We start from the raw sequence: 26,545 nt of genomic DNA, 5'->3' as shown, positions 1-26,545 counted from the left end.
TCTTAACCAGCTCCTTTTGTTGTCAGACAAAAGTCAGTGTTGATGCAAGAGCCAAATGAAAATACACAGTCTTGGGGAGGAACCGCAGCAGGACCAGCTTAGTTCTGCTTCATGTGTTGTAAAACCTCAGTGCAAGCGGCTGGAGAGGGGGTTGAGGAGGTTCTAAATTAGCTTTGTATTCAAGACATATCAGTCAGTTTAAGAAATGCTTATGGGGAAAGTCATTGGAAACCATTTTCAAATGAAACTTTGGATTGCATGGAAGAGAGTTTGAAGGCTAAAGGCACAAGGTTACAAATGAGTGGTCTGGGATGAGCTTCCAGTATTAGGGTTTGGAGAAAGAAAGGACTGCCGTATGTGCTATCATTTTATTACAAGGTCTTTGAGAAACTTAATAGTTTAATAGGAAGAACTGTAGGTTGCATTCTATCCTGCTATTTTTCTGCAGTGCAAAAATAATTCATTTGGTAAGTAATACTGTACTGCATTGATAAATGGAAAATTACTTAATTTATCTTGTTACTTCTAATTTTTGTTGGGTGTAGATTTGTATAGTTTTTTCACTGTTTTTAATTAAAGTAGCAGGAAGTTTGAGTAATTCTGCACTTGATCAGCTGTTGTGCTGCTTTGTTTACTTCTCCTGGTTGCCTTCTAATCTACATCAGCTTATTAATGATAAATAAATTAAATAAAGGGTGGGGTGGAGTCAAAAGAAGTCATCAAGTGTCAAGAAGCTTCAGAAGCAGGGTTGAAATGCTTCAGCATAGGGATTTTGAGGCATTTCTAAAGTGGCTCACATTTATTAATGGGATTTGTAGATGTTGCTTAGTAAGTATTGAAATAGTTATTTCAGAATAGTTGATTAAATCAGATAAAGTTGTATCTGGCATTAACCGTCCTGCTCTCACTTGTTCCTTGTTTTCTATGAAGTTTTAGAATTCAAGGTTTTTTGCTTATTTTAAATTTCGATATGAAAGAAGCTGCTGGTTTTTCGGAGAGTTTTTGTAGCAATCCTGAAATCTGCATTTATAGTAAAGCTAATACTATAAAGGATTGATGGTAGTTGGCCTGCAGGAGTTGTCTAATAGATTTAGTTTTGAAATAGAAGTAGTTTATCTGTGGTGTTACAGAAAGCATTTCAGGAAATGAAGAACTGCTGTAATATTTTCTGTTGGTGTGGGAGGTTTGTGTTGTTGGTTTGTTGGGTGGGTTTTTTTGTTGTTGTTTTTGTTGGGTTTTGTTTTTTTTTTCTTTTTTTAAACCCTTAATGCCTGCTCATGTACCTATTTTGACTAAATGCTTTACTGAACCTTTTTGCAATTTCATAAAAATGGCAGAAGGGAAGGACAGGAAAAATGTCACCGTCTTTCCTACCTTGTCATTCAATGCAGTTTCCCCAGACTATCAAATCTCCATTTTAGAGGCGTTATTTATTGGGAGTTTATGGGATCATCTGGAGCATTAACTATTTCATAGTCCACCTGCTGCCTTACACACGCCTATAGCCTGGGAGACTTAACATTTCCAAAGTCCTGTTGGACACCGCTCTGACGTCCCTGCCCAGCCAGCAGTGTCTCTGAAAGGCTTGGCCTTGTTTTCCAGGCCACCAGCTCCTCCTGGCCCGACCCGCGGTGGCACCGGCGCTGCAGCGGTCAGAGCTCCTCGGGGCGTCCGCTCGCGGGGCTGCTGGTGATCTCGCCATCTCTTGTCCAGGACAGTTCTCTGAAACAGCACCGAGGCTGAGGGTTCATCACTCGTAGTTTCATTGGAGAGACGGGCAGCCAGCAGCACAGGTGCACCTCAACCCGGGAGTGTTCGGCTTTGTCTCGGGTGGTCTGGTCCTGAGTGAAGGCAGAGCCGGTGCTCTGTCATCTACCAGCTGCATTAGCCAACTTTGTCAGCTCTTCTTCTAACAGGTTACACCCTCTCTTGGCTTTACAATCTTCAGGCTTTTTCTTCTTTCTGATCCTCATCACCCTCACCCTGCACCTTTCCCTGATGGGCAGTGTTTCCACTGCTCTCCCTTGCCCTGTCCTTTTCTCTCTGTACTGTCTGTGCAAGCAAGGACTTAAAACTGTGTCTGTTCTGAAGACTCGAGATCTAATTCTCTACATCAGACCATTTGCCCCATTGATGACATGAGCTTGGCTTAGCTTGGTTTCTTTGGGGTAAGGAGTGTTAATTATGTGTTGGAACTAAGTGACCTGGGGTAGGAATGGTCAGCCACGCTCCTTGAACTCTCAATCTCTTTTTGCAGCTATTTAAATAGTAGTTTTAATAACCTGGTACAAGATAGTAAACAATTTAATTTGCATTCAAACATACTTAAATGTCATCTTCATTAAATTTATATAGTCTGGGGTAGTGTTCTGGGCATCCATGTCATATCTTTGTTTATAAAGCTTTTCTTCTTTACGCACTAACTTGCATGTGATAACAGCCTAATAGTCAGTGGTGCTTTCCACCATCTGCGTTGGTGCAACTGAAAACTACAGGTGGTGTATGCTTTTTTCTAAATGTTCACCATGGTAGTTGAAAGCTGCTGTTATCAGTGGCTTTAAGGTTGTTCAACACTATTTTATGGCTCTTAATTAAAATTGCTTTCGTCTGACAAAACTGTATCACTTAATCTGAGGGTTACCTCAGCTTTTATGGGGAACTGTAGCAGCTCAGCGGGTTCTAAATTTGGATTTGGGGAGGTGGAGAGACAATGATTTGCAAGAGAGACTGATTTTTTTTTTCTTGAACTACTCCATGCTGTGAAACTTTGAAATGCAATTCAAGGTGTTGCACTTGTGGTTTTTTATGTCCTGTGAAATATAACCCAAATTTAGCCTTGCTGTCAGATCCTGAGAAATCTCGAGCTCCGTGTGATGGATAATGATGCTTTAATGCTTGGTGTGACAAGATCCTTGGTGTTCTGGGGTGGCTGATGTCAATGATGCTATTGGTCATCAGCAGCTGCTTCAGCCAGGAGACTCTTAAGTATTTGCTGCTTTTTTGCTCCTGAAAATCCTAAACAGCGTGGAATCATCGTTGTGAAATGTAGCAGTGAGACAGGGAAAACCATCAAGAACAGGAGCTTTACTGAGAGGGAGAATAGTACCGTGGATAGACCAGGAGTGCAAGGTCAGCAAGGTCCACTGTTCAAACTTTGAATTCTTAAATCTCTAGTTGTTTTAGCACACATTAACAAAACCCACTGGAAAAGTGTGTCATCCTGTCCTGGTAGCAGGGAGCGATACTCTGCTGGTACCAGCAAGGCTGTTAATTAGTGCATGTGATGGAGTGTGCTCTGGGGATCCTTCATTTCTGTACTGAATGAGATTTCTGTCTGCAGTATACCTGCTTCATTTCTTGAAAAATTGGAACATATTTATTAATTCAGGGAGATGCAGGAAGAGAAAGCATCAAATGACTGATGAAGGTAAATGTTTTCTGACAAACTGGAGCATTCCTATGTGACATCAGTCTTTGTGAATTATAGATATTTCTATATAGCAATTTCAGAAGAGGTGCTCTATACATTATTTTGCTAATAATTATTGCACTAGTTGCATAGTTATTGCAGGGAGAAGTTTTGCCTTCACCTTTCTGGTGGTTATAATCCAGTCTTATCTCCTTTAATTAGCTTGGTTTGAAGAAGAAAGTGTTACACTTGGTGGCTCCAGTACCCTGGGCACTCAAGTGCCTTCATTCATTAAGGGGCTCCACCCAGCTGCTATTTATAATCTCATCCTTTTACCCACAATTCACTTTTTAAAGGGGAATTTCTTTTCACTGCAGAAATCTCTTTCTGACCAGTGGTGGGAGTGGGAAAGGGAAGGAGGAGTGTGAATTAGTGAAAGAGCTGTTGTGTTAAAGTAAGCGGGTGGTGCCTAAAAAGCTTTATTTTAATTAAAATGCATAATTAGCTGAAAGTTTGGGGAGGGGTTCTGTTGATTGTTTGGTTTTTTTAACATGCAGAGTAAACATTTTCCAGTAAATTCAATAAACAGATAATAAGTCTGGTTGATAGTCTAATTTACCAATAGTTATTCCCTGTTTATTCTCTCTATAATTACAACACTTTTCTGATGTATTTGCTTTGTTCAAGGATGTGAAAAAAATAGAAAGCCTTGAAAAATTTGGTAGGTAGGTGTGCTCATAATTTTGGCCAGGATAGCTGCTTCTTTGAGTGTTTTTGGGTAGTATTATAATATTAATGTGATGTATTTTGCTTAATAACTGTATAATATTGCTTGTAGTCTATTTGTAAATGTGATTTGAGCAAGCGTCGTTTAATTTCTCTGTTTCATAAAGGTAATTTTATAGCTTGTTGCTTACGCCTTTCAGTATGTACTTTGGATGTGGCGGCTTAAGATGGTAAAATCTTTGCTGTAAAAGCTCTTAAATATATGTAGGGCCATGCAGAAACATTATTCTTATTTGTGATAAATGTGATTTTTATTGGAAGTCCTATGTAACTTGAAAACATGGAGCTAATTTGTAAATTAATATAATATTGATTGATTTATTTAGAATATTTGTAAGCTGTTTTTCCTCTTAAACTGACTAAAGCCTGGATGTTTTTCTCCTGGAATGGAGAAGACTTAGCCCGTGGTGCTGGGAGGGCTGTGGCACAGGCTTTATTATGGAGCCAGGAATGGCTTTTCTGGTTTGTTTCCTTCCTATCTGTAGTGAAACAGTACAACTATGTTGATGTCAGAAAAGCTGGAAAGAGGCGCTTTTTTGGAGAAGAGTTTTTTTTCTACTTCTCTCTCACAGTCCATGATTGAGCATGATAAAAAGAGATAAGAAATTAAACAATATTTCTTGTAGAGTTGTTAGGAATGCCATGAAAGAGAGCGAGACGAATGGAGTTAAATTTCAGTGTTAAACACCTGGCTGAATAAAGTGATAGAAATGTTTAAATCAAGTACAATATTTTCAGATTGAAAAGAGCAGGATGAGGGTTGGATTAAAAGCTGTCATTTTACAGCCTTGAGAATCTTTTTGAAACCTTAATTGTTTCCTTGGTGTGCTGAATTGCGCGAAAAGTTAAGATTTGCAGTAAACTTGGAACTGATAGATAGTCAAGGTTATTAGCAGATGTTTTCTGTATAGTTTTTAAGAAGGACAGTCCAGCAATGGTGATCATTCTCTTTTGGAAGTTCATTGCAGCAGGATGGATTGATCCTGAAGGACACAGTGACATCCCACAAGAGGTGGCAGGACACAATGTTTATGTCGGTTTACCAATTTTGTTAAATTATTGGCTGGGGGGTTAGGCTGCATCTGCCATTGCAGGAGTATCAGAAATCCGTGGTCTTCTGTTTCTTAGCAGTCTTTTCCACTCGGTGATGTTTGTAAATGGGCACAGGTTATCTTTATCTGGAGTTTTGAAAAGTGTTTGGAGCAAATGTCTGGTACGAAGTTTAACTGAAATGGAAATTGCCTTTTAATAATTCTCAGTATATAGTATCTTAATTAATTGTCTTTTTGGCTCAACAGGAATGCCCAAGGAAAAGTACGATCCACCTGATCCACGGAGGATGTACACAATTATGTCCTCAGAGGAAGCAGCCAACGGAAAGAAATCACACTGGGCAGAGTTGGAAATAAGTGGTAAGAAACTGAGGAACAGTCCTGAGTTATGAATTAATTGCAAGTTAAGAGTAACCTACATAGTACAGCTTGAATAAAACGTCTGGAGTGGAGTTACCTACCCTAAAGTGAGTGGGGACACCAACACAGTGGCTGCCGGGCTTTGGGTGTGTGAGGGGAAGTGTTGGGTTGGGATCACATAGGGAGTGTAGGAGAGGTGAGCTGAGGCAGGTGGGGAATCCCAACATGTAGGAGAGTTGGGAAGATGAGGGTGTGGATGTGAACTCTTAATGTCTTAAGAAGATGAGGTGGGTGAGAGCCTGGATTTAAGATCTCATTTGTCAAAGAAAAGATGGTGAAGTTGGGGATGATATATAGACATATGCTGTTACTCTAAGTAATGTGACAACAAATGAAAATAAAATTAAAATAAAATAATGCTCACAACTCATAAACATGAAATCCAGCTAGTGTGGGATGTCAGTCTCTTGATTTGCAGAGTAAATTCTGATTTGGCTACATAAAGTGTGTTTACAAGGAAATTCAAGCAAATATTTTAAGAATTTTAAAACTGTGATGCTGGAAATTAAGGCTGAAATTTTTCTTAAATATAGAGGTTCTTTAAGAGATGGCAAAAATTGCTATGTGGTGTTTCTAAATGACTGTGCAACAGAGAAATTTAAGGAAGGAAGAATACAAATAGAGTTCTTTGAATTGTGAAGAGTCTTTCCATCCAGATCACTGAATCTCTGTCTTGCTTCAAGTGCCATGTGCCTCAACATGTGAATAGCATTCTTTACTTGAAGGTTACAGATGCAGAAACCTAGTTAAATGCTGCTTCAGGAATCAGCATTATATATCAGCATTAGGCTTGGATATCCACTTGGACATCTGCTGCCTCTGCACAGGGAGTGCATTAAGTGATGGCTTTTCCCTTTCCTGCCTGGTAATCTCAGTACAGGCTGATTCCAGCTGGAGAGATGCAGGTAGTGAGGAGGATGGATGAGTGATGTCAATTGGAAATCCTTTCAGCTACAAGGGTTTCTTTGACCACAGTCACCTGTTTGCATTGGGGTGGGGAAGAGGTGTTAATTCCATTTAAAAAATGCAAAAAACTGTTGATTTGTAATGAGCATTACAGTGCCATGAATCCTTTAAGAACTCTGTGCATTTGCCTTGCAAAAGAATATGTGAATATGTTTTTGTTTTATTAATGTTCACGCTGTCTTTTCCTTGCCAAATGCTTGGTCATCTAATACAGAAGGCCACAAATGTTTTAACAGTGTTCATTTAAATACCGCGTTTTTTCACTGCTGTCTTTTTTGTGCCACTCATTTTGTTATAGCTCACTGGAAATCATACCTGTGTTAAACCTTCTGTTACCAGGGACTGAGTCCCAGGTACACACATATTAGTGTAGCTTTCCCCAGGTACTAAATATGAATTATTTTATTTCAAGAAAATCATTTAAGGAAAATAATTATAATGTGTGTATGTTGGTATAATATTAACCACATCGTTCTTAATGTTGTTGAGTAATGGTGGGGCTGGAAGTAACATTTTGCCTTGGAGAAACTGATGTTGCTACTCTTTTTAATGCTTTTGGTACAGTGACATGACTTCTGTAAATGAAAAAGGATCCAATCCTGAGAGAACAAAATGCTTTGAGACCTCCTGATGATATCTCACATTCCTTGCATGTGGCAACGTAAAAACCTGATTCTGTCACACAAATCCGTGTTTCAGTTTATACAAAAATCATACAGTTTTTTAAAATATCTGGCAATAGTTTATGCCTCTTTCAGTTGAGTGCCAGATGGAAATCCATGCTCTCAACTAAGCATTTTAGTCACCCTAAATATAGTGCTTCTATCTGCTCTTGGCTGGATTAACGCCATAGAATAAAGAGTTTTGGTTTGAAAGATGTTGCGCAGAAATAAGGGGCAAACCAAAGCAGCATCTTTCATCCCAAACATAAACTATAATAGAAAAAACATCTGTTTCTTACACTCTGTTCATCGTTGCATTCATGGTCAGTTAGTAAATGTGTCTTGTTTTGTGTGGAACTTGAGAAATATTTTTAAACCTTAAATATGGATTGGAAAAAAACAGCATATGCATCCCTGGCAGCACTTTACATTCTCTTACGCGTTGCCAAAATTTTTGATCTATAGAATTGATAATAAATAGGATTCTAATAGAATAAGAAAATAATAAAACCCAAACAAAACTCCTCCTCAAGCCTCCACACTCCATACATACTTACAAAATTTGTAATTATTGCTAAACCAATATATTTGAAATGTATTCTTTTGTACCTTCCTTCCACAGGGAAAGTGAGAAGCTTGAGTTCCTCATTGTGGACACTGACCCATTTGACAGCTTTGTATCTCAGTGACAATTCCTTATCCCGTATTCCTTCAGACATTGCCAAGCTTCACAATCTGGTATATCTGGACCTGTCCTCTAATAAAATTCGCAGTTTACCAGCAGAGCTCGGAAACATGGTGTCACTCAGGTATGTCAATTTTATCAAGAGTTTGAACTGTTCTCTGATTATCTTTGTAGCAACAGTTTCAATTTCAGCATAATTTTTACATTATAGTAAAGGAAAAGCATAAATAAATTCTCTCTTCCTCAGTTCTTTTTGTCTGTTTCCCTGAATACTTGGTATGGTATGTGCAGCTATAGCAATGCTGGTTTTCGGGGATCTCCTGTTCCACGTATGACAGTGTGGAATGAGCTTCAGAAGCGCTCGGTTTGGCAGGCACTGATTTTGTTTTTCCAAGTCGGGTTTCCTGTCACACGCGTCTCTTTCCAGACTCTGCTACAAATCTTTATGTGGTTTTTTTCTCTAAGAAATACTGATGCACAGGAAAAATTGCTTTTAACTGGTAAAGCAGGAAAAAGGTCAGATTAAATGTTCATAATCATGGTAACTACAATTTTTTCCTCTTAGTTTATCTTTAGTAATTATTCTTAACAATAGTTCTTTTTCTGTTTATTTTATAACAAGTGCTGCTTGTCTAATATCATCTCCTTGTCTCATTTGCTGTCATGTAACTCCATTCCTGTGCAAACTGGGAATTAGAAAAATAATGTTCTAAACACACCTTTTTTTTCCTCAATTTTACAATGTCAAGTTGTATGAAGTTTGCATGGAATGATACCCCCTTTTGGAAGTGAAACGTGAATAGCGATGCCTATTAGGTTATAATTAAGGCTGTAGCATTTCACTTTGTAAAAACACTATTATGATAGTATATAAATAATTTATATAAGAACAAATATTTACAGACAACATTCTTTGGCCCTTGGCCCAAAGGAATATCCTTATTTTAGGTGTATTACCAGTAATTGCTGTCATTACCTTTGATTTTGAAGACATTTATGGACAGCTTTCTCAAAGCCAGAAAATACTGAGTCTAAAAGTAATGAGAATGTTATTAAAAGTGGAGAAGAAGACAAGAGGCAAATGGACTGCCAGCACAGCTTCAGTGAAACTGGAAGCAAAGCAAGTTTGCTCATAGAAATATCAGTCATTGCATTGCTTTAGAAAAGCCCACTCTGTTGGGAGGATTAAACTAGCTGATTAAATTAGTGCTAAAAGCTCAAATTCCACAGCAGTTGAAGTCTCAACCTTGGAGGCTGAGCAAAGGGACCTTTAAAGCATAGCAGGCAGCTCTGTTTCATAGTGGTGTTTTCAGCTGTGAAGTAGTCTGTTCGAAAGAAAGCTTTGTGTTACTATTTCAATTAAAAGCAGTTATTAGTAACAGGTTTCTTCCCTCCTTTATCCATTTCTCAGGTATTTTGAGTTAGCAATCGTAAATTTACAGGAACATTCTCAAGTTTATCTTTGTACTTCATTAGCATCCTTTTATTCTCATCACTCTTTTTTGTTTTAGAATATTGCTGTGAACTTAATACTCATTATATGCAGTTAGCTGAGCGCTGTGCAGTTATCAGTAGTGCCTAGAGATGATATGCCTTCTTCCCAACACTTTTCCCAATTTACTTTGGCTGATTCTATGAAGCTTCAGCTCTTCCAAGTCCTAAGTCTCTTCTGAGTAGAGAAGGCTAAATCTTGTGAATGTGAAATGTGTGGCTAAGGTCCAGCATCCCACTAGTTTTCTATTTGTGACCTAAACCTAACCCTTGAACCCAGATCTCTAGACATGAAAAGCCCATGTGTTAACCCACTGCGCTCCCTGTCCTCAGGGATTGTTGTGACTGACCCGCGATTTCTTTTCATGGGGGTGAAAGTGGAGACAGACACAAGCGCATCCTACACGGCAGCGCTCTGCGGGTGCTGGAGTTCGGCGTTTCAGGCTGGCTCTTAACTGCAGACGCTTCCCATTGCTTCTGGGAAGTTGTTCAAACTGACAGTAACTCAACACTGGGCATTGCTGATGCCCCGAGCCATGGAAATTGCTTGTGCACTCACACTTGAATGGGTGTCCCAGCTCCCACGCCTGGAGCTCTGGGTTTGGTCCGTATGGCAAAGCTCGCCTGAGGCTCCTCGCTGCTCGTTTTCTGCTGTAGGTACTTGAATAAAGAGATATTGGAGAGAGCAGTAAGATTCCTGATTTTTATGGCAAGAGTAGGAAAAATAAACACTGTAACATGTTATCTGGGAAAGCTCAGCTGTAAAACAGATTCTGTCGATATCCTTGGAAGAACTGGTGGGATTTGCTGTAATCCCCTTTGCTGTGTAGAGGGGGCAGGTTCTGCAGAGGCAAAGATCATTAGAGAAAATAATTCTTCCATCCAAGAGAGGAACTGTAATGATACCTACTACTGTGCCATTCTTCCAGCTGTGTGGTTTTCCTCTAGGACAGCTAAGTATATATATATTTTTCAATTCACACATAACTTTTTTTAGACTTTAGCTGTGCTTTTAAAAACTCTTAGTGTAAAAAGTAGCTTCTTAAAGATTAAGCTTGTAGCTTTATAATGTCATATAGAATAGCATCCCTAAAAATAATAGGCATTTAGATTTCAAATGTCTGTGGAAGTTGCTGAGAACTGGTAGAAATGTTGATTTATTTATTTATTTTAACTCCCCCATCCTCTTTTCTACCTGCCATGTGCCCCATTTGTGCTTAGAAACCCTAGAATGTCACAGTGAGCTTCTGAGTTTCTCTCTGAAATATATGCTTTTGTCTATGAGATTGTGTTTTGTTTTGGTCTATGGGATTTGCAAAAAAACAAAACAACAACAACAAAAACCCACAGACAAAACAGACACGAACCAGTCGGTTAGGTGTACTGCAGTCCTGCAATCAGCTGAGCAATGACTTGACATTTCTAGATCACAGAATGCCAGGGATTGGAAGGGACCTCGAAAGCTCACCCAGTGCAATCCCCCCGCCGGAGCAGGAACACCCAGATGAGGTTACACAGGAAGGTGTCCAGGCGGGTTGGAATGTCTGCAGAGAAGGAGACTCCACAACCTCCCTGGGCAGCCTGGGCCAGGCTCTGGCACCCTTACTGAGAAGAAGTTTCTTCTCAAATTTAAGTGGAACTTCTTGTGTTCCAGTTTGAACCCATTACCCCTTGTCCTATCATTGGTTGTCACTGAGAAGAGCCTGGCTCCATCCTCCTGACACTCACCCTCTAGATATCTCTAAACATTCATGAGGTCACCCCTTCAGTCTCCTCCTCCAAGCTAAAGAGCCCCAGCTCCCTCAGCCTTTCCTCATATGACCCAGTGAAATAAAAATGAAGTCCTCTCCTGTATCTTCTTCCACTATTCCACACAGCAGTGTCTCTAAAACAAGCCAGTTCTACCAAGGTTTCTAAATACACAGTGAAACAGAGAATTTCTCAGGAAGACCCTCTTAGGGAAGACCAGGCAAAGTTTACTTCTGAAATGCAAGGCTAGAAGAAGAGATGGGTCTTTTTGCTTCAAATGTGGTCTTGTAGAAATCTAAAAGAGCTCAGGTAACTCTCAGCATCCAGGTTTCCCTTCCTTTGTTTTATTTTATTTTTGTCCCAAAATACTCTTCAAGTCTCTAGGCACCAAGTTGTAAACACTCTGGAGTAGCAACTTTATACTGAATATGATGAGAAAAGTCATCACTATTTTGATCAGAATGTGTTTAAGAGAGTGAAAAACTCCTACAAAGTCCATTTTTTCTACCCAGTTCATTGGGATATCAGAATTCAGGACATAAATTCTGTTCCTTTCTGCATGTTGTTTTTTGTGAGTTTAAAAGCACGTATTTTGTCTTAATGCTGAAATTATGAAAACAACAGAAAATTACTGTTGTAAAATTACTATTATATGGCAATGTCATAGTTCTAACTGTACTGTCCTGATCCTGGATTTTTTGCTTGTTTTCCTGGATATTTCTCTTTATTTGGCCTTTAATCATAGCCAAACGGGTTTATGATCTGGTTTGCCAGAGCTGTTGTTGCTTCATCACTTGTAGTTATCGAAGTATTTAATTGTCGCTAATGTTAACAAAATTTGTGACTATTTAAGATGAACTCATCAAACAGCTGCTTTGCTCGGTCCTTCAACCTGATATGTATTTTGTCTGTGCGTGTGTCTGAGTACAGCAGGATTTCCCTAACTATTGCTGTTTTGTCTTTGAGGTTTTTCAATATTCTGGTTTGCTGGTATATTGTTTGTCTTTTAGTTAAACTTGTACTCTGCTGCTGAAGACAAAAGGTTGATCTGTTTTCAGCCCTATGTGATTCTTGCTCTATCTACAGGGAACTACATTTAAATAACAACCTGTTACGAGTTTTACCTTTTGAGCTGGGAAAACTGTTCCAGTTACAGACTTTGGGTCTGAAAGGTATTACTACTTTTTCTTGGTATCCTTGCTTGTTTAATGATATTGCTCCTGCAATGTAATGGCTGTAGACCGCTAGTTCTTAAAATGTTACTGAATAGTGATCCCAGATGTAGTTATTTATTCCACGTTCATAAGTATCATTATTCAGGGATTATTTTATAAAAAGAGAAAGAACCAGTTTAGTGAAGGGCTTCACGTACAAAGAGCTTTGCTTCTCTTCATGCAGTGAGGGGCAGCTTTCTGTTGCTTGCATAGTCCTGCTTTAACTAAGAAATAGGCTGTAGGTATTCAACCAAAAAGGGAATATGCTTTGCACTGCTGTGGGGTGCTGTGCTGGTTATGCAAGCAGCAGTTTAAAGATTTTTCCTTTTTTTTTTTTTTTTGTTTCTCTGAACTGAATGGATTCTAGCTATAAAATTGCCGACCTTGGGGTAACACGTATCACAAAATCAGGAGCACTGGAGTGATGTGTTACCTCTGAACACTGTTAAGTCTCAAAAGTCTGGTTTTCTCCCCCTTAAAACTGGATAACTGCACTGTGCATTGTCCATTAAAACTTCTACAGTCTGCTTATGCGTTTGGCAGATGGTGGGTGTTTCACTCGTGTTGAGCAAATTGACCGCCCTTGGTTCTGTCTGTCAGAAGATGAGAGAGGATGGAATGTCGTTAACATCACTAGATCTATTCATACATCTGCTTGTGACATTGAAGACCCGAGATTTGAAACCTCTAAGTAGTCCATAGTTGATGCAGTATCTTTTCTCAGAGATGCCAGCTTTAAACGCTAATATGTAAGTTCCTAATGTTTATTTTATTCAATGTTTCTGTAAATGCGTTTGCAGGAAATCCACTTACGCAGGATATTCTGAACCTTTATCAGGAACCAGACGGGACACGAAGGCTACTGAACTATTTGCTTGATAATTTGGCAGGTACTGCAAAAAGAAGTAAGTGATCATTCTCAAAACATTTATTTCTGCTGTGTAAAATAAATGTGATGATCACTTGGTGTATCTCTACTTTACAATGTTCCCATAGTTTCAACAGAACAACCGCCTCCAAGATCTTGGATCATGTTGCAAGAACCAGACCGTACAAGACCAACAGGTACTGTAACACTTCTTTTTTAATCTGTTGTAAAAGGTGTGGATCTGTACTATCTGTTGAAAATTTTGATGCTTAGATTAACCAATCTCCTGTTCAGTGTTGAAGTAGTTCTGTCTCAATTGGAATACCTGTTTCAATTTACCCATCTTTTACTATAAAGTAATTTATTTTTAATGGACATCCTTATCACAGGAATTGAAAATGTTGTCCACAGTTAGTTAAATAGATGAAATATAGCAGGCTTAAGTGAACATTTATTGAAGAATAAAAAAATGGAAGAACATGTGCATGATATCCCAAAAATGTGGAGTTTTTTCTTTTAAGTAAGCAGTGTATCATCTTGGACTCAGCACTTTTCTTGTTGTTGGGATTCAGGTCATGTTTAATTGTTTGTTAATTTTTCTGCATGAATTCTCTGAAATATAACCTTTTTTATTTACTCACACACCAAAAATCATAGTGTATTTCTCAGTTATTGCAGCGTCCTCTCTTTCAGGACTGAGGCACATTACTTTCCCCTATGCTTCAAAGAACGTGATGTTAATGCAGTTTGTCTTTTGCTGTCATCTATTTGTTTTCAGAACGCTGGGCTTTGTCCCCTCCATCAGTCCAAGATTGTAGTCCTAATTTGCTAACTCTTCAAACAGCTGTCTTGTTTCTTTTTCTCGCGTTGTGCTGCCTGTTTGAGTTGAGCTCTCAATAAGCTTCCAAGCGTCTCATTATTGTACTGCAAATTCCTTTGTGCTTTTTAAAAACAAACACAATAACCCAGCAAAACAAAACCAGAAATCTGTGCTGCTGGATTACCTGTCAGGGTGCCCCAGACTGTCTCATTATCACTCCTCTTCCAGATTAATACGGAGAGTAGATGTTTCTTGTCTTTACACCCGAATTGTAAGGTTTTTGAGCTGGAAACAGTCGAGGGTTTATTTTGCCTATACTTTTTGGTTGTGTGATCCCACCTGTGGTTTTGTTATAGTTTGTGGTCGTAATAATTAAGGTAGATCTTAATCTGTTTGAAGAGTTTGCAAACCTTTGTATAGGTAACAAATATAAGTGTTCAAATACACTTACCTTGTTTTAGGCTTTTTGCAGTAGAGCACCGCTTGGCATGAAGCACGTTTGTCTGCTATTTACTGCATTAACCATATGAAGAGGGAGTTTGGATTTTGTTTTCTAACGAAATGCTAGAAGACAGTTGCCATCAGTCCAAACTTGGAATATATCTTCTTAAGGCTAACAGGTTTTTTTTCCGGTATAGATAAATAGCCTGTGTTTTTATTGAATGAAATGAAGCGTGAATTGATAAATTTGCAGAAGACAAAAGTGAGCAACATAATTGTGTATTTATATATAGTTAAATATATCAATATGTAAATAAAATTATTGTTCTGCAGCTTTGTTTTCTGTCATGTGTTACAACGTACTCTGTGATAAATACGCTACCCGGCAGCTGTATGGCTATTGTCCGTCTTGGGCATTGAACTGGGAATACAGAAAAAAAGCCATTATGCAGGAAATCCTGAGCTGCAATGCTGACATCATAAGTCTTCAGGTAAGAGATATACTATTATTTCTTTTCCTTTTCTATTCCTATGTGCTGGTTTCCCTGTATTAAATATATTTACGGTAAACAGTCTGTTTTCAAAACCATTTGAAAACAAAAGAAAAAAGTGGTGTTCAGAACGTTGTTTGTTGCTTGACATCAAAAGAATGCTTTTTAGCCAACACAGTTGGAATGTGAACCAGCAGCTGCTGATCAAAGAGATGTGTGTGGGGGTGTCTTTGGGCCTGTGTGTGTATGTGGGGCTATAATTGACACGCTTTCAAATAAAAGGCTTGAGATAATCATAACTCTGGGGATTACAGAAATTCATTTATATTTTCTTAAAATAGGGACACTGCTCTCAAATTTGCATTCTCCGAGGTACTTGATTCTTACAATTTTTTTCCCTTTAATTTGAAAGTGATTTACACTTCTGAAAAGTCTAAATAATATCATCAGTCTTCTGTATTTTGCTAATCGTGCTTTTGTGCTGTGCTGTCCTGTAACTTTATAGGAGGTTGAAACAGAGCAGTACTACAGTTTTTTCCTGGTAGAACTGAAAGAACGTGGCTACAATGGATTCTTCAGTCCAAAATCTAGAGCTAGGACAATGTCAGAACAGGAAAGAAAACACGTTGATGGTTGTGCAATATTTTTCAAAACAGAAAAGTAAGTGATGTGTTTTGCAAAACCTTCTCTTGTGTCTTACTCTCTTTCACATGATTTCCCTGGTCCATCTGTAGCTCAAACAGTTCAGCATTAATTGCCCTTTTTGTACTCGTTCAGTGTTTCCTATAGACCATTCCTGTCTTTAGAAAGAGTGTTCTGTACAAGAAAAAACACTCTCTGTATAACCAACAATAGAAAATTTTGCCTTGAATGTTTCTTTAAGTTGATATTTTGTTCTGATGGAGCAATGCAGGTTAGGAGTCCATGGAATCACACAGAGTCACAAAATGTTACGGATTGGAAGGGACCTCAAAAGCTCATCCAGTTTAATCCCCCCGCCAGAGCAGGAACACCCAGATGAGGTTACACAGGAAGGTGTCCAGGCGGGTTGGAATGTCTGCAGAGAAGGAGACTCCACAACCCCCCTGGGCAGCCTGGGCCAGGCTCTGTCACCCTTACTGAGAAGAAGTTTCTTCTCAAATATAAGTGGAACCTTTTGTGTTCCAGTTTGAACCCATTACCCCTTGTCCTATCATTGGTTGTCACTGAGAAGAGCCTGGCTCCATCCTCCTGACACTCACCCTTTAGATATCTCTAAACATTCATGAGGTCACCCCTTCAGTCTCCTCTTCTGCAAGTTAAAGAGCCCCAGCTCCCTCAGCATATCCTCACACAGGAGATGCTCCACTCCCTTAATCATCTTTGTTGCCCTGCGCTGGACCCTCTCCAGCAGTTCCCTGTCCTTCTGGAACTGAGGGGCCCAGAACTGGACACAATATTCCAGATGTGGTCTCACCAGGGCGGAGTAGAGGGGAAGGAGAACCTCTCTCGATCTACTAACCACCCCTCTTCTATTGCACCCCCAGATGCCATTGGCCTTCCTGGCCACAAGGGCCCAGTGCTGGCTCATGGTCATCCTGCTGTCCCCAGGTCCCTTTCCCCTACGCTGCTCTCTAATAGGTCATTCCCCACCTTATACTGGAACCTGGGGTTGTTCCTACCCAAATACAAGACTCTACACTTTCCCTTGTTATATTTTGTTAAATTTCTCCCCACCCAACTCTCCAGCCGTCCAGGTCTCTGGATGGCAGCACAGCCTCTGGCGTGTCAGCCACTCCTCCCAGCTTGGTGTCATCAGCAAACTTGCTGACAGTCACTCTATTCCCTCATCCAAATCGCTGATGAATATATTGAATAATACCGGCCCAGCACTGCCCCCTGAGGCACTGCACTAGATCCAGGCCGCCAACTGGACTCAGCCCCGTTGACCACGACTCTCTGGCTTCTTCCCGTCAGCCAGTTTGCAGTCCACCTCACTACCCGATCATTAAATTCTACTTCAAGTGTTGTGTGTGCGTCCCAACCATTAGGTGTTCATAATGAAAAATAAAGCAAACGTCTTTTTTCTTGCTTTTTCTGAGTAAAGGAATCAATAACCTCCAAAGCTGCTGAAATGAGACTTCAGATGACATTGACTTTTTGATACATTAGCCTTCTGATAAAGCAGAAGACAAGGCACTTAGTACTGCTGCTCACTTCTGAAAAAAGCAGTTATTTAAGAGCTATGGCACTTAACTCATTGTGTCCTATTGTACTTGTATAACTGCTTGGATATGAGGGAAATAATTGCCTTTGTGTCCACAAGTAAATGTATAGGCCACATTTGATACCTTTCGGCTTAGAGAAATGATTTACTCCCGCTCTATTAAACCTGCATCTTTGAACTTGCCGCTGGTGCAGAATTAGAAACAAGCACTCTTTTTCTGTAGTTTCTCAATCTCTCTCTTTCTCTCTCTGGAAATAAAGTATTTTAATTGAAACTAAATATAAAATAGCTAAAAATTGCTGGGAAAAATGTATCCTTTGATTTCAGTTTAGGATTTTATGAAATTACGTGAATGGCTGAGATTTTTACATAATAAATGTGTGAACTTTAATTGAAAGGAGAATTATCTATACCATTTCTGTATATCTGACTGATGAAAAAACTGTATATGATGTCTGTATTTCAGATTTACTTTGGTTCAAAAACATACTGTTGAGTTCAATCAACTGGCTATGGCGAACTCAGAAGGTTCGGAAGCCATGCTGAACAGAGTTATGACAAAAGATAACATTGGAGTGGCTGTATTGTTGGAACTGCGAAAGGAATTGATAGAAATGTCATGTAAGTCCTATTTAGTTTGTATTTTTTCAACAGATTGTATTTTGTAAATGAAAAAATTGACTTTTGCTATAGTAAACCTGAGAAACTAGGTTCTGCAGATGAGCGTGACTTTGCACGTTATGTGTTCAAACTTATTTCCAAAGACGATTTGGGGAAAAGTCATAATTCTTAAATGATAAAGATTTTTTTTTCTGCTTATACCTTTTTGCTTAAAAAATACAGATACTCGAGTTGGAGTGATTTTAGGTACCAAAGAGTCAGTGTTAGTCACATGTTTCTGGGTCATGTATTTGCATCATTTTAGTTTCTTGTCTTCACTGTCATGTTTATACAACCTGCTTGTTCTGCCCTGTCATTCTTAATTTAGGAAATGTAAATTGGCTTTCTAAATATCACAGTGGGTGATACCCCACCTGTGTGTGTTTATCCAAATGATATTTTATTAATTCAGATTCTAACAAACAAGGCTTTTAAGAAGCACTTATAGCAAGAGAGAACTTATAATATGGATAACTTAAAACTCAGAGATCATTGCATAATAAGATATGAACAGTGCATGTTTACCGTCACAACCTGAGGAAAGCTGTTCTGATTTTTTTAGACCTACGCTATTTGCCTGTCATTAGAATTATCTGTTATTTATGGTAATTTACAGTATTCTTAAATATGTAAATGTTACCTATCACAGGATAGTCTGTCTGTTAATGGTCTTGAATGTGAAACACATTTATTCCCAAAGTTTTATGTTGACTAAAACACTTAGTAGATGTAAGAGGAGTTGTGTGACCCTCTTAAACTAAATGGTATTAACCCTCTTCAGGTTATACTGGTATTTTATTTAATTTTTTGCTCCGCTCAAACATCTTGTTTAAAATTCAATAATAGTGATTGTTGTTGCTGACCATGTAAGGTAAATAATTGATTTTAAATTTTAGCTGGAAAGCCACATCTTGGGATGGAAAAGCAGCTAGTTCTTGTAGCTAATGCACATATGCATTGGGACCCAGAGTATTCTGATGTGAAGCTGGTTCAGACTATGATGTTCCTGTCCGAGGTAAAGAACATTATTGATAAAGCTTCTCGTAGTCTCAAACCTGGTGTTTCGGGAGAACTTGGAACCATTCCACTTGTACTGTGTGCAGATCTCAATTCTCTACCAGACTCTGGTAAGAGTTCTATTTCTTACTTTATTTTAGATTGTTTCAAGTGTGTAACAATTTAAATTTTCAGGTCTCACTTTTTTAAAGGAGTTTTCAGCTTAGGGAAGACAACGTTTGATATTACAAGCTTTAAAGGTTCTAAGCAAATAGGTGGAAGAGTGACATGATAGAACTGTTTCTTTTGTGAGTGACCTTATTGCCTGTGCAGTAGTAGAGCTACGTCTGGTCTTTCAAAAGCATTTTCAGCGTTACCTTAGAATATGGGAACGGAAAGGAAGGAAATAACTTCCAAAAATAACATGGCGATTTGGCTTTGCAGCCTCTTTAAAGTGAACTTTATCTGAAGGAGTGTTTCAAAAGCTGGGTTTTTTTGCAGTGTTTTAGCTGAAGAGCGTTGAAAGCCAAGGCTTGAGCACAGAGAGACAAGGAGAGGAGGAAGCTGCCTACCTGGCACCTATAGAATTTTATTTCTGCTTTTTTCATCTTCCCCCAGTCAGTCTGTTCCTCATTAGCCTGCTGATTTTTTCTAATCAAAACATGTCTCTTTGTTTTATTTTTATGTGTGACATTTGCTCTTGACCAACATATACATTGCCTTGAAATATTTTACAGGAACCACCGCTGACTGTATTTTACATGTGTTAAAGTTTTGCTTTTATAATGCATGTGGTTGCACGTATGACTCAAAGTAACCTACACGTGCTAATTTGGTGAATGTTCCTTAATACCTTCTTGTGTGTATGTGTCCCTGCTAATAGGTGTTGTTGAGTACTTGAGCACTGGTGGAGTGGAAACAAACCACAAAGATTTTAAGGAACTGAGATACAACGAAAGTCTTACAAACTTCAGCTGTAATGGGAAGAATGGAACAACAAATGGAAGAATTACACATGGTTTCAAGTTGAAGAGTGCCTATGAGAACGGTCTAATGCCTTATACGAATTACACATTTGACTTCAAGGTAAGGACTTAGCTGATATTTTGGAATGGTTTTCATTTCAAAGTTTAACTAATGTGATTTGCTGTATGAAATTGTTTAACAAAGAAATTTGGGTAGCTAAGAGTAAATTCACCCAATTTATATTGGAAACATAGTGAGCTAGAGTGCCCAACACTTCAGTGTCCTAGAAGCTTAAGTTTTATTTTTTCTTGTTAGTCACTTCTAATAGATTTACAAGAGTTGGAGTGCGGTTAACCTTCCATGTAAATGGGAAGGTTTTGTATTTTAATACTCCAAGCTAAATGAAATAGAACAACAGGGGCACTTCAGATGTCAACTGCAAGGAAATAATCCATGTTGCTACTGGAAAATTCTGAGTGCTCCGTGGCCCAGGTAAAGCAAAGGTGGTTCTTTTCAAAATCAGAGGAACATGATTTGAAGCTTTGTAGGAAGCTGGAAAATTACAATCCACAAAAGCAGAGCAGAAGTGATACTTTTTCTTTTGTTTTCCTAATCCAAATTGAGCAACCCGTGGGATATAGGAAGCAGAAATCTGTCCATGATGTGCTGTGGAGAAGGAATGGTGACATCTCAGTTACTCATAATGCTGAGCTCACCTTTCGTTTGGAACAATACCTCGAGTCAAGAATATATACTAATAATCGATTTTATTTCTTGTTTTAGGGTATTATTGACTACATCTTCTACTCTAAACCTCAGCTAAACATCCTTGGCATTCTTGGACCTTTGGATCATCATTGGTTAATAGAGAACAATATAAGTGGTTGTCCACATCCACTCATCCCTTCTGACCACTTCTCACTTTTTGCACAACTGGAGCTTTTGCTGCCTTTCCTGCCTCCTGTAAATGGAATGCATCTCCCTGGCAGGAGGTAGTCAAGTACATTGGAGAGGGCAACCTCAATCTAATTTGTACAATTGTAAAATCTGAATATAGAGGAGTGAGGTATGGCCAACAGGGATTTTTTTTTTTCTTAATAATCTTAATCTTAAATCTAATTATTCGCTAAAGATATAGTAAAAGCCAGGTGCTATCAACAGACACAATTCTGAGCCCAATATACTTTGTATACTGTTCTGCAGCGATTGGTGTGTTTGCACCTTTCTTTAATATGTTACAGTTAACCTTCCTGTTTCTTTTATCCAACGTGACATTTTCATGCCTTGAAATAGGGAATTGTTATACAGTATATTCTCTTTGCACAGTTATCTGTAGCACTAGTTTTTGAGGCCAGTAGGAACATCCACAGAACATTCTTCCGTACTTCACTCCCTCCTTTTTCAGACTTGTTTGTAAAATATAGAATTTGAATTTAGCCTTTATTGATTGTATATGAACAACAGAAAACCTGATTTATGAGATTTTGTACTTTAAAAAAAAAAAAAAAGAAAAATCAGATTTGGAAAATGATTGTATTGTAAACTAAGGCTAAATTTGTATCTGTTTTCATGTGTTATAAAGGCCAGCTTGTAAAAGAGGTTGTCACAGGTTTTCTCTGCTAATGATTTGCACTGTTAGGGTTTCGTTAGCCCTTTTGTACTACTTTTTATGTTCAATTGAGAACGTTGCTTTTGAAATCCAAACCTATAAAATCTCAATATCTTACAGAGGGAACTAAATACATTCTATTTCTGATGTAAAAAAACCTAAAAACTTGCAGAAAAGCATAGAGTTCTCACAGAACAGATAAGCTAAGCAGTGAGTATAAGTAGACCTGTATGGATTGAAAGTGAATTGCTGATGTGTATACACTCAGATATTTTTCTCATCTCTATTTAGGGATACTTGTGTACAGCTTCTTCATTTCTGTTTTAAATACCTGTCCTATCTCCACTGTGCCTGCTTCAATTCTCAACTAGCACTGCCCGTGCATGCAGAGAGATCCTGTGCATCCTCTTTTATTTTTTTAAATAATGTTAACACTTGTGAAAATTTTATGAAGATACTTTTGTATAAGCTGTGGCATCTTTTTTTCCTTTATGAAGCATTGAATATCACACTTTTGGAACATGTTCAGGTTAAGGGTACACAGTTTCTAGCTTCTAATACCCGTGCACTGCTTCTTTCAGTGTCATTGCACAGTGCCGTTTTCCCACTAAGAATTACTATCATGTGAATTCTCTTTTGTTTAAGTGTGTTCCTCAGTTTCAGAAAGTATAATTCCTTAAATCCTGACGCTACGTTTTCTATTGATGAAGCAGTGTAAAATAAATGCATTTTCAGTACAGGTCCCAAAGACAATTCTTCAGATCAGTTTTTTTAAAGTGACCAAGTCTTCTTTTAAAGTGTCAAGCAAGTCTAAAGTCGTGGTGTACCCTCAGTGCCATTTGTGTCATGAAGCCAAGTATGTAACAGCTTACAAATTTAACTTGTCTATTTGTATCCTAAAAGGGAGAATTGATCATCTCCTTAAACTAATACAACTTGAATAATCAATGTAAAAAATAAAATTGAGATAGAGAGCTTGGTCTTAAACAGCTTTTGTTTCAGCTGCGGGCAGGGAAGCAAAAGGACACTGAGCATTAAGAGAAAACTTTCTAAATATTGTAATTTTTATATATAAGAGAGTGGATTGGTAATAATGATACAAAATTTTATTGCAAAGTAGTCAGCACAGACGTGCTCCAAACCGTTCTGTTTTAAGCCGAAAGTAAAAATTACAAACAGCTCGGTTATGTAAAATGTACATTTTAAAATTTCAGTAGCAGAAATTTTGATCTTGAATCCTTGTCTGGGACCTGATCTCTTGGGGTTAGTTTGGTTTTGGTTTAGTTGTGAAAACACCAAACATGTCCAGTTTATAATCAGTACATTGAAATGCTGGTAGTATTGCTGTAGTAGACTTAATGCGTAGTGTTCTTTTTTTTCTGTTTGTTTGGTTTGGTTTTATGGGTTTTTTTTGTAAAGTGTGAATAAAAGGTGTTTTACTCATGTTTCCTTAATGATGTCTTGGTAATGTACATCATGACAATTTCCAGTGGTGATGAGCCAAGTTAGCTTGTCAAACTGAGCAAACTGTTTTTCTTTTCTGATTATCTGGATCGTGTAAAGAGTCCAGAAAGCTTTACAGAGGGGAAGGGAAGCACTTACTCATTTTGTATTTCTTAGAGGGGGATAATTTACTTTAATAGATGCTGGAGCTTGAGTGCACTTGTTAGATTCTAAAGGTTTGAGCTTTATCCAATATGTGTTCTCCTGTATTGCTTAGTCTTAAAAAAAGTATTTGAATTTGTGACAGCACATTAAAATACGGCCCCTTGTGCTTTTGGAGACACAACTGTTCCTGCTTAGTCACCTTATGGTCTAAGGGTCCATTTAACTGTTTCCTCCAGCTCTTACATGAGTCCATCAGGTCCCAACTGAAAACCCACTGAATACATTGAAGACGCTCCTTTGACTTCACTGGGTTTTAACTGGACTGCAGCTATCACTTGGGGGCTGAAGGAAGGAGAAGTATTTATAATAATAGGGAAAGACCAGATGGCACCAAGACAGAGCTGAGATAAACTTTGTCAAACAATCTTTCAGAGAAAATAGAGTCCCGTGTTAAATCTAACTCAAAGGTCTCAGTTTCCAGCTATAAGGTAGAATAAGGCAATAAACCATGTCTTCACAAAATCAAAATGTTTGCTTCATAGTTTTTGACATTGAAATGGTTATTTGCAATATTTTTATTTGAGGTGGTTTTGGGTGTTGCCATAATGTACCTTCAGTGTTCTAGTTGTACAAGCACATATAGCGAAAGTCACAGAACATCCTTGCAGTTGAAAGGATTTATTTAGGTTAGACCAGGCTCTTTTCCGCAGTCAGCCACATCTTGTCTAGTTTTAGTTACATTTACCAAGAATTCTGGGTGTCAAAGTGTAAATTGAAATATACCTTTAACTAAAAGAATTGATTAGAGTACAAGACTAATACCACAAGTTACTGCTTTTAACATAATACAAGTTGGGGGGGGGGGAAGCTTATAATTCAGTGCGTGTTGTAATTACTTTGTCCTTTCAGCAGCTTTAAAAAAACGAAAGGAAAATTTGGCTAGTATTTCACAAATTGGCTGTAAGAACATTGTCTGGATCTTTGATGTAACTTCAGCAAATCTCTCAAGGTCTTATTTTAAAGCAGACTTAGAAAATAGCTTATGGTTTGCTTTTTCAACCACATAAAACCTGCATGAAAGACAAAATAATTACAATACTATTGGGGGGGGGGAAACTAATTACACTGTAAAACTTTAAAAAAAAAAAATCAGTTAACCGCTTTAGTAGCAAGCCTTTCTCATCCAGCCAGACACAGTATTTTTTAGTATGTTAACTGCTATTCTTTTCTTTTGGTTGCATAAATTTGTAATACTTAAGTGTCTTGGTATGTTTAAGTAGTGTCTAAAATAGAGTATCTTAGTCTTTATTCACAGTACTTCTGTATAATGTGTAATGCACTGGACTAACTCTTGTTTACCATTCATGTAACAAAACCAGCACATTATCTGCACTAAGCTCAAAGAATGTTGCATTTGTCTATAGGCAGCTCTTCAATAAGATAAATGGGAAAGTGAATATGGTCTGATGGTAAACAAGGGCTTTTACTGTTCTCTTCAGTGGAACTTCCTTCTTGGTCAAATTTTAACTAGTTAGTATTATATTTATATACAGGGTCTTCTTTTTCTTTACCAATGTATTTTCCTACTCATAGCTGACCAATAAATCCAATATCTGTTTCAAACCTTCTTGAAGTCTAATTCCTATTTTAACTTAATTCCTAAAGCTTTTCCCGGAGAGTTGCACGTACAGCCAGACTGAGCGAAGTGTATTGAGGGTAAAATGGAAACATGTAAGAAACTCTGTAATCTTTCTTGCACTTTCTGTAAGTTTGTAGGTCTGCAGACCAGAAAGCTCCTTGAAGCAGTTGGGTCTGGATTGCAAAGTGAAGACTTGGTTAGTAATGCAGAATTTGTGGAAAACCCATGTGCAGTCCTGCTCGGGTCTCAAGCCCCTGTCTTCATACCTGGCCATCTTCTGACCTGCCCACGTCGGGAGGGCCAGTTGTGCAGGGTCTGTAGGTTTTGTCTGGGTCCTGCAGACCCCGCTCCTTCCTCCTCCTTCTTTTTGCACCCCAGAAAGCCCAAAGTAGACTTGGGGTCTGGCAGTGGGAAGGGATTAAAAAGCCAATTTGTCATAGAATGGGAATGAATCTTTTTTCAGTAATGAAGTTCAGCTAACTCTTGTCCTTAGTTAATGTTAATATAACGTTCTTTCTGGTTTGTTTTGCCTTCTCTTTTCCCGTCTGCGTCAGAGTGTACGTGTAACGGTGCTCACACTTGCCGTGTGAAGCACTGCAGTGCACGACACATCTCACTGGCGCACCTGCACCGCCTCACAACTCACGTTTAGTGCGTTCCACTGCTTTGCTTTGAAATAAATGATGTATTTCAGGGTTTCCATGAAAGGTTCAGCTTGTTTGCAGTTTTAAAATGTGCTGTCTGGAAGCAGCTGTGAGGCCCCAGCGGAGGGACGAGTCCATTCCAGGCTTCTGCAGTGATTTCAGTTCTGTCTCGGGTGAGATTTCAATTCCTACCATCACCTTTGCAGTGTTGCCACTAGATGGTGCGGGTAACGCAGGCTTCGTGTGCTCAGAGTGAACAGATCCGAGCGTGCCGGCCGGAAAGTGTGGCTGTGGAATTATCTTTGAGAGTATTTGTGGGAATTCAGGCACAGGAATGAACCTTCCACAGTGGCAGCAGTTGGTTTGGTGACATCCATGTCAGTTAAATATTGGCTTTATCAATCCAGCTGTCATGAGGGGAATAAAAATTACCTACTTGCTTCTCAATGGTAAAATCATTCTAGGGCCCTTGCTTGCTGTATTTAATCTACTTAATGTTATGTTTTCAGTACAGTTGTTACACAGTTCCAAGTTGGAGTTTATGAGCTAAATAATATCTGCTAATCTGACTTTAAGTATTGGGAGATGTGTCTGTGGGGAAACTCTGTGCCCAAATTTGCGGAGAGCCTGGAGTCCTGTCCAGAGACAGTATATGGGAAACAGAGACAAAGGATTGAGTTGAGCTTGTGTCCTGTGGGCCTAAGCCAGGTAGGAGAAAATTTGTCTTTCTTACTTAGGTTAAAATAGCCACAGCTATTTTAATCTAATTGAACACAAAATGACTCTGGCAAGACTCCTGCTAGTTACTGTTCCCTCGCCCCCATGTCCGCTGGCTCTTCAGTGATAGCATGAAGTTGAGTTTGTGCCTCATAGGGTGGGAATGTCCCAAACAGACTGTGTGGCTATTTCTGTTCTACTGACACGGGTAGAACAGAGGAGCCTTAAAACATCTGGAATTGAGCCTGAAGAGAGAGAGGGAAGGAGAAAAAACTGCGAAGGTGGTAAGTGAAAAGGACAAGAAGATGCCAGGTACATGAGCTGACCTTTGGGAAGAAGCTGTGCCTCGGTACAGGTGAGTGTTCTGGTTCCTTTCGTGCTTTTCATCTTCCCCTCCTAACCCAGAGGCACTAATTGTTCACTCTCTCAATGCTCACTCTGTTTGC

The 26,545-nt window shown here is 38.7% G+C and overlaps 1 protein-coding gene across 3 annotated transcripts in view; it reads left to right on the top strand.

The window, feature by feature from the left end:
- CNOT6 (CCR4-NOT transcription complex subunit 6) overlaps positions 1 to 24,727 on the top strand; it is a 33,059-nt gene extending 8,332 nt beyond the window's left edge. For 2 of the 3 annotated variants that reach the window (XM_082063641.1, XM_082063642.1), the window contains exons 2-12: positions 5,494 to 5,607; positions 7,918 to 8,104; positions 12,307 to 12,392; positions 13,235 to 13,339; positions 13,431 to 13,499; positions 14,897 to 15,054; positions 15,560 to 15,714; positions 17,727 to 17,881; positions 18,817 to 19,047; positions 19,800 to 20,002; positions 20,666 to 24,727. In XM_082063641.1, the coding sequence (XP_081919767.1) occupies positions 5,496 to 5,607; positions 7,918 to 8,104; positions 12,307 to 12,392; positions 13,235 to 13,339; positions 13,431 to 13,499; positions 14,897 to 15,054; positions 15,560 to 15,714; positions 17,727 to 17,881; positions 18,817 to 19,047; positions 19,800 to 20,002; positions 20,666 to 20,878 (1,674 nt within the window). In that variant the 5' untranslated portion in view covers positions 5,494 to 5,495 and the 3' untranslated portion in view covers positions 20,879 to 24,727. The remainder of the gene's footprint in view (positions 1 to 5,493; positions 5,608 to 7,917; positions 8,105 to 12,306; positions 12,393 to 13,234; positions 13,340 to 13,430; positions 13,500 to 14,896; positions 15,055 to 15,559; positions 15,715 to 17,726; positions 17,882 to 18,816; positions 19,048 to 19,799; positions 20,003 to 20,665) is intronic. The other variant, XM_082063643.1, reaches the window with a different exon arrangement.
- The last annotated feature ends 1,818 nt before the right edge of the window (positions 24,728 to 26,545 follow it).

The sequence above is a fragment of the Streptopelia decaocto genome, assembly GCF_964273445.1.
Source record: "Streptopelia decaocto genome assembly, chromosome: 12".
Taxonomy (NCBI): domain Eukaryota; kingdom Metazoa; phylum Chordata; class Aves; order Columbiformes; family Columbidae; genus Streptopelia; species Streptopelia decaocto.
The sequence above is the reverse complement of the archived record's forward strand: the minus strand, read 5'-3'. Positions and strand labels throughout refer to the sequence as shown.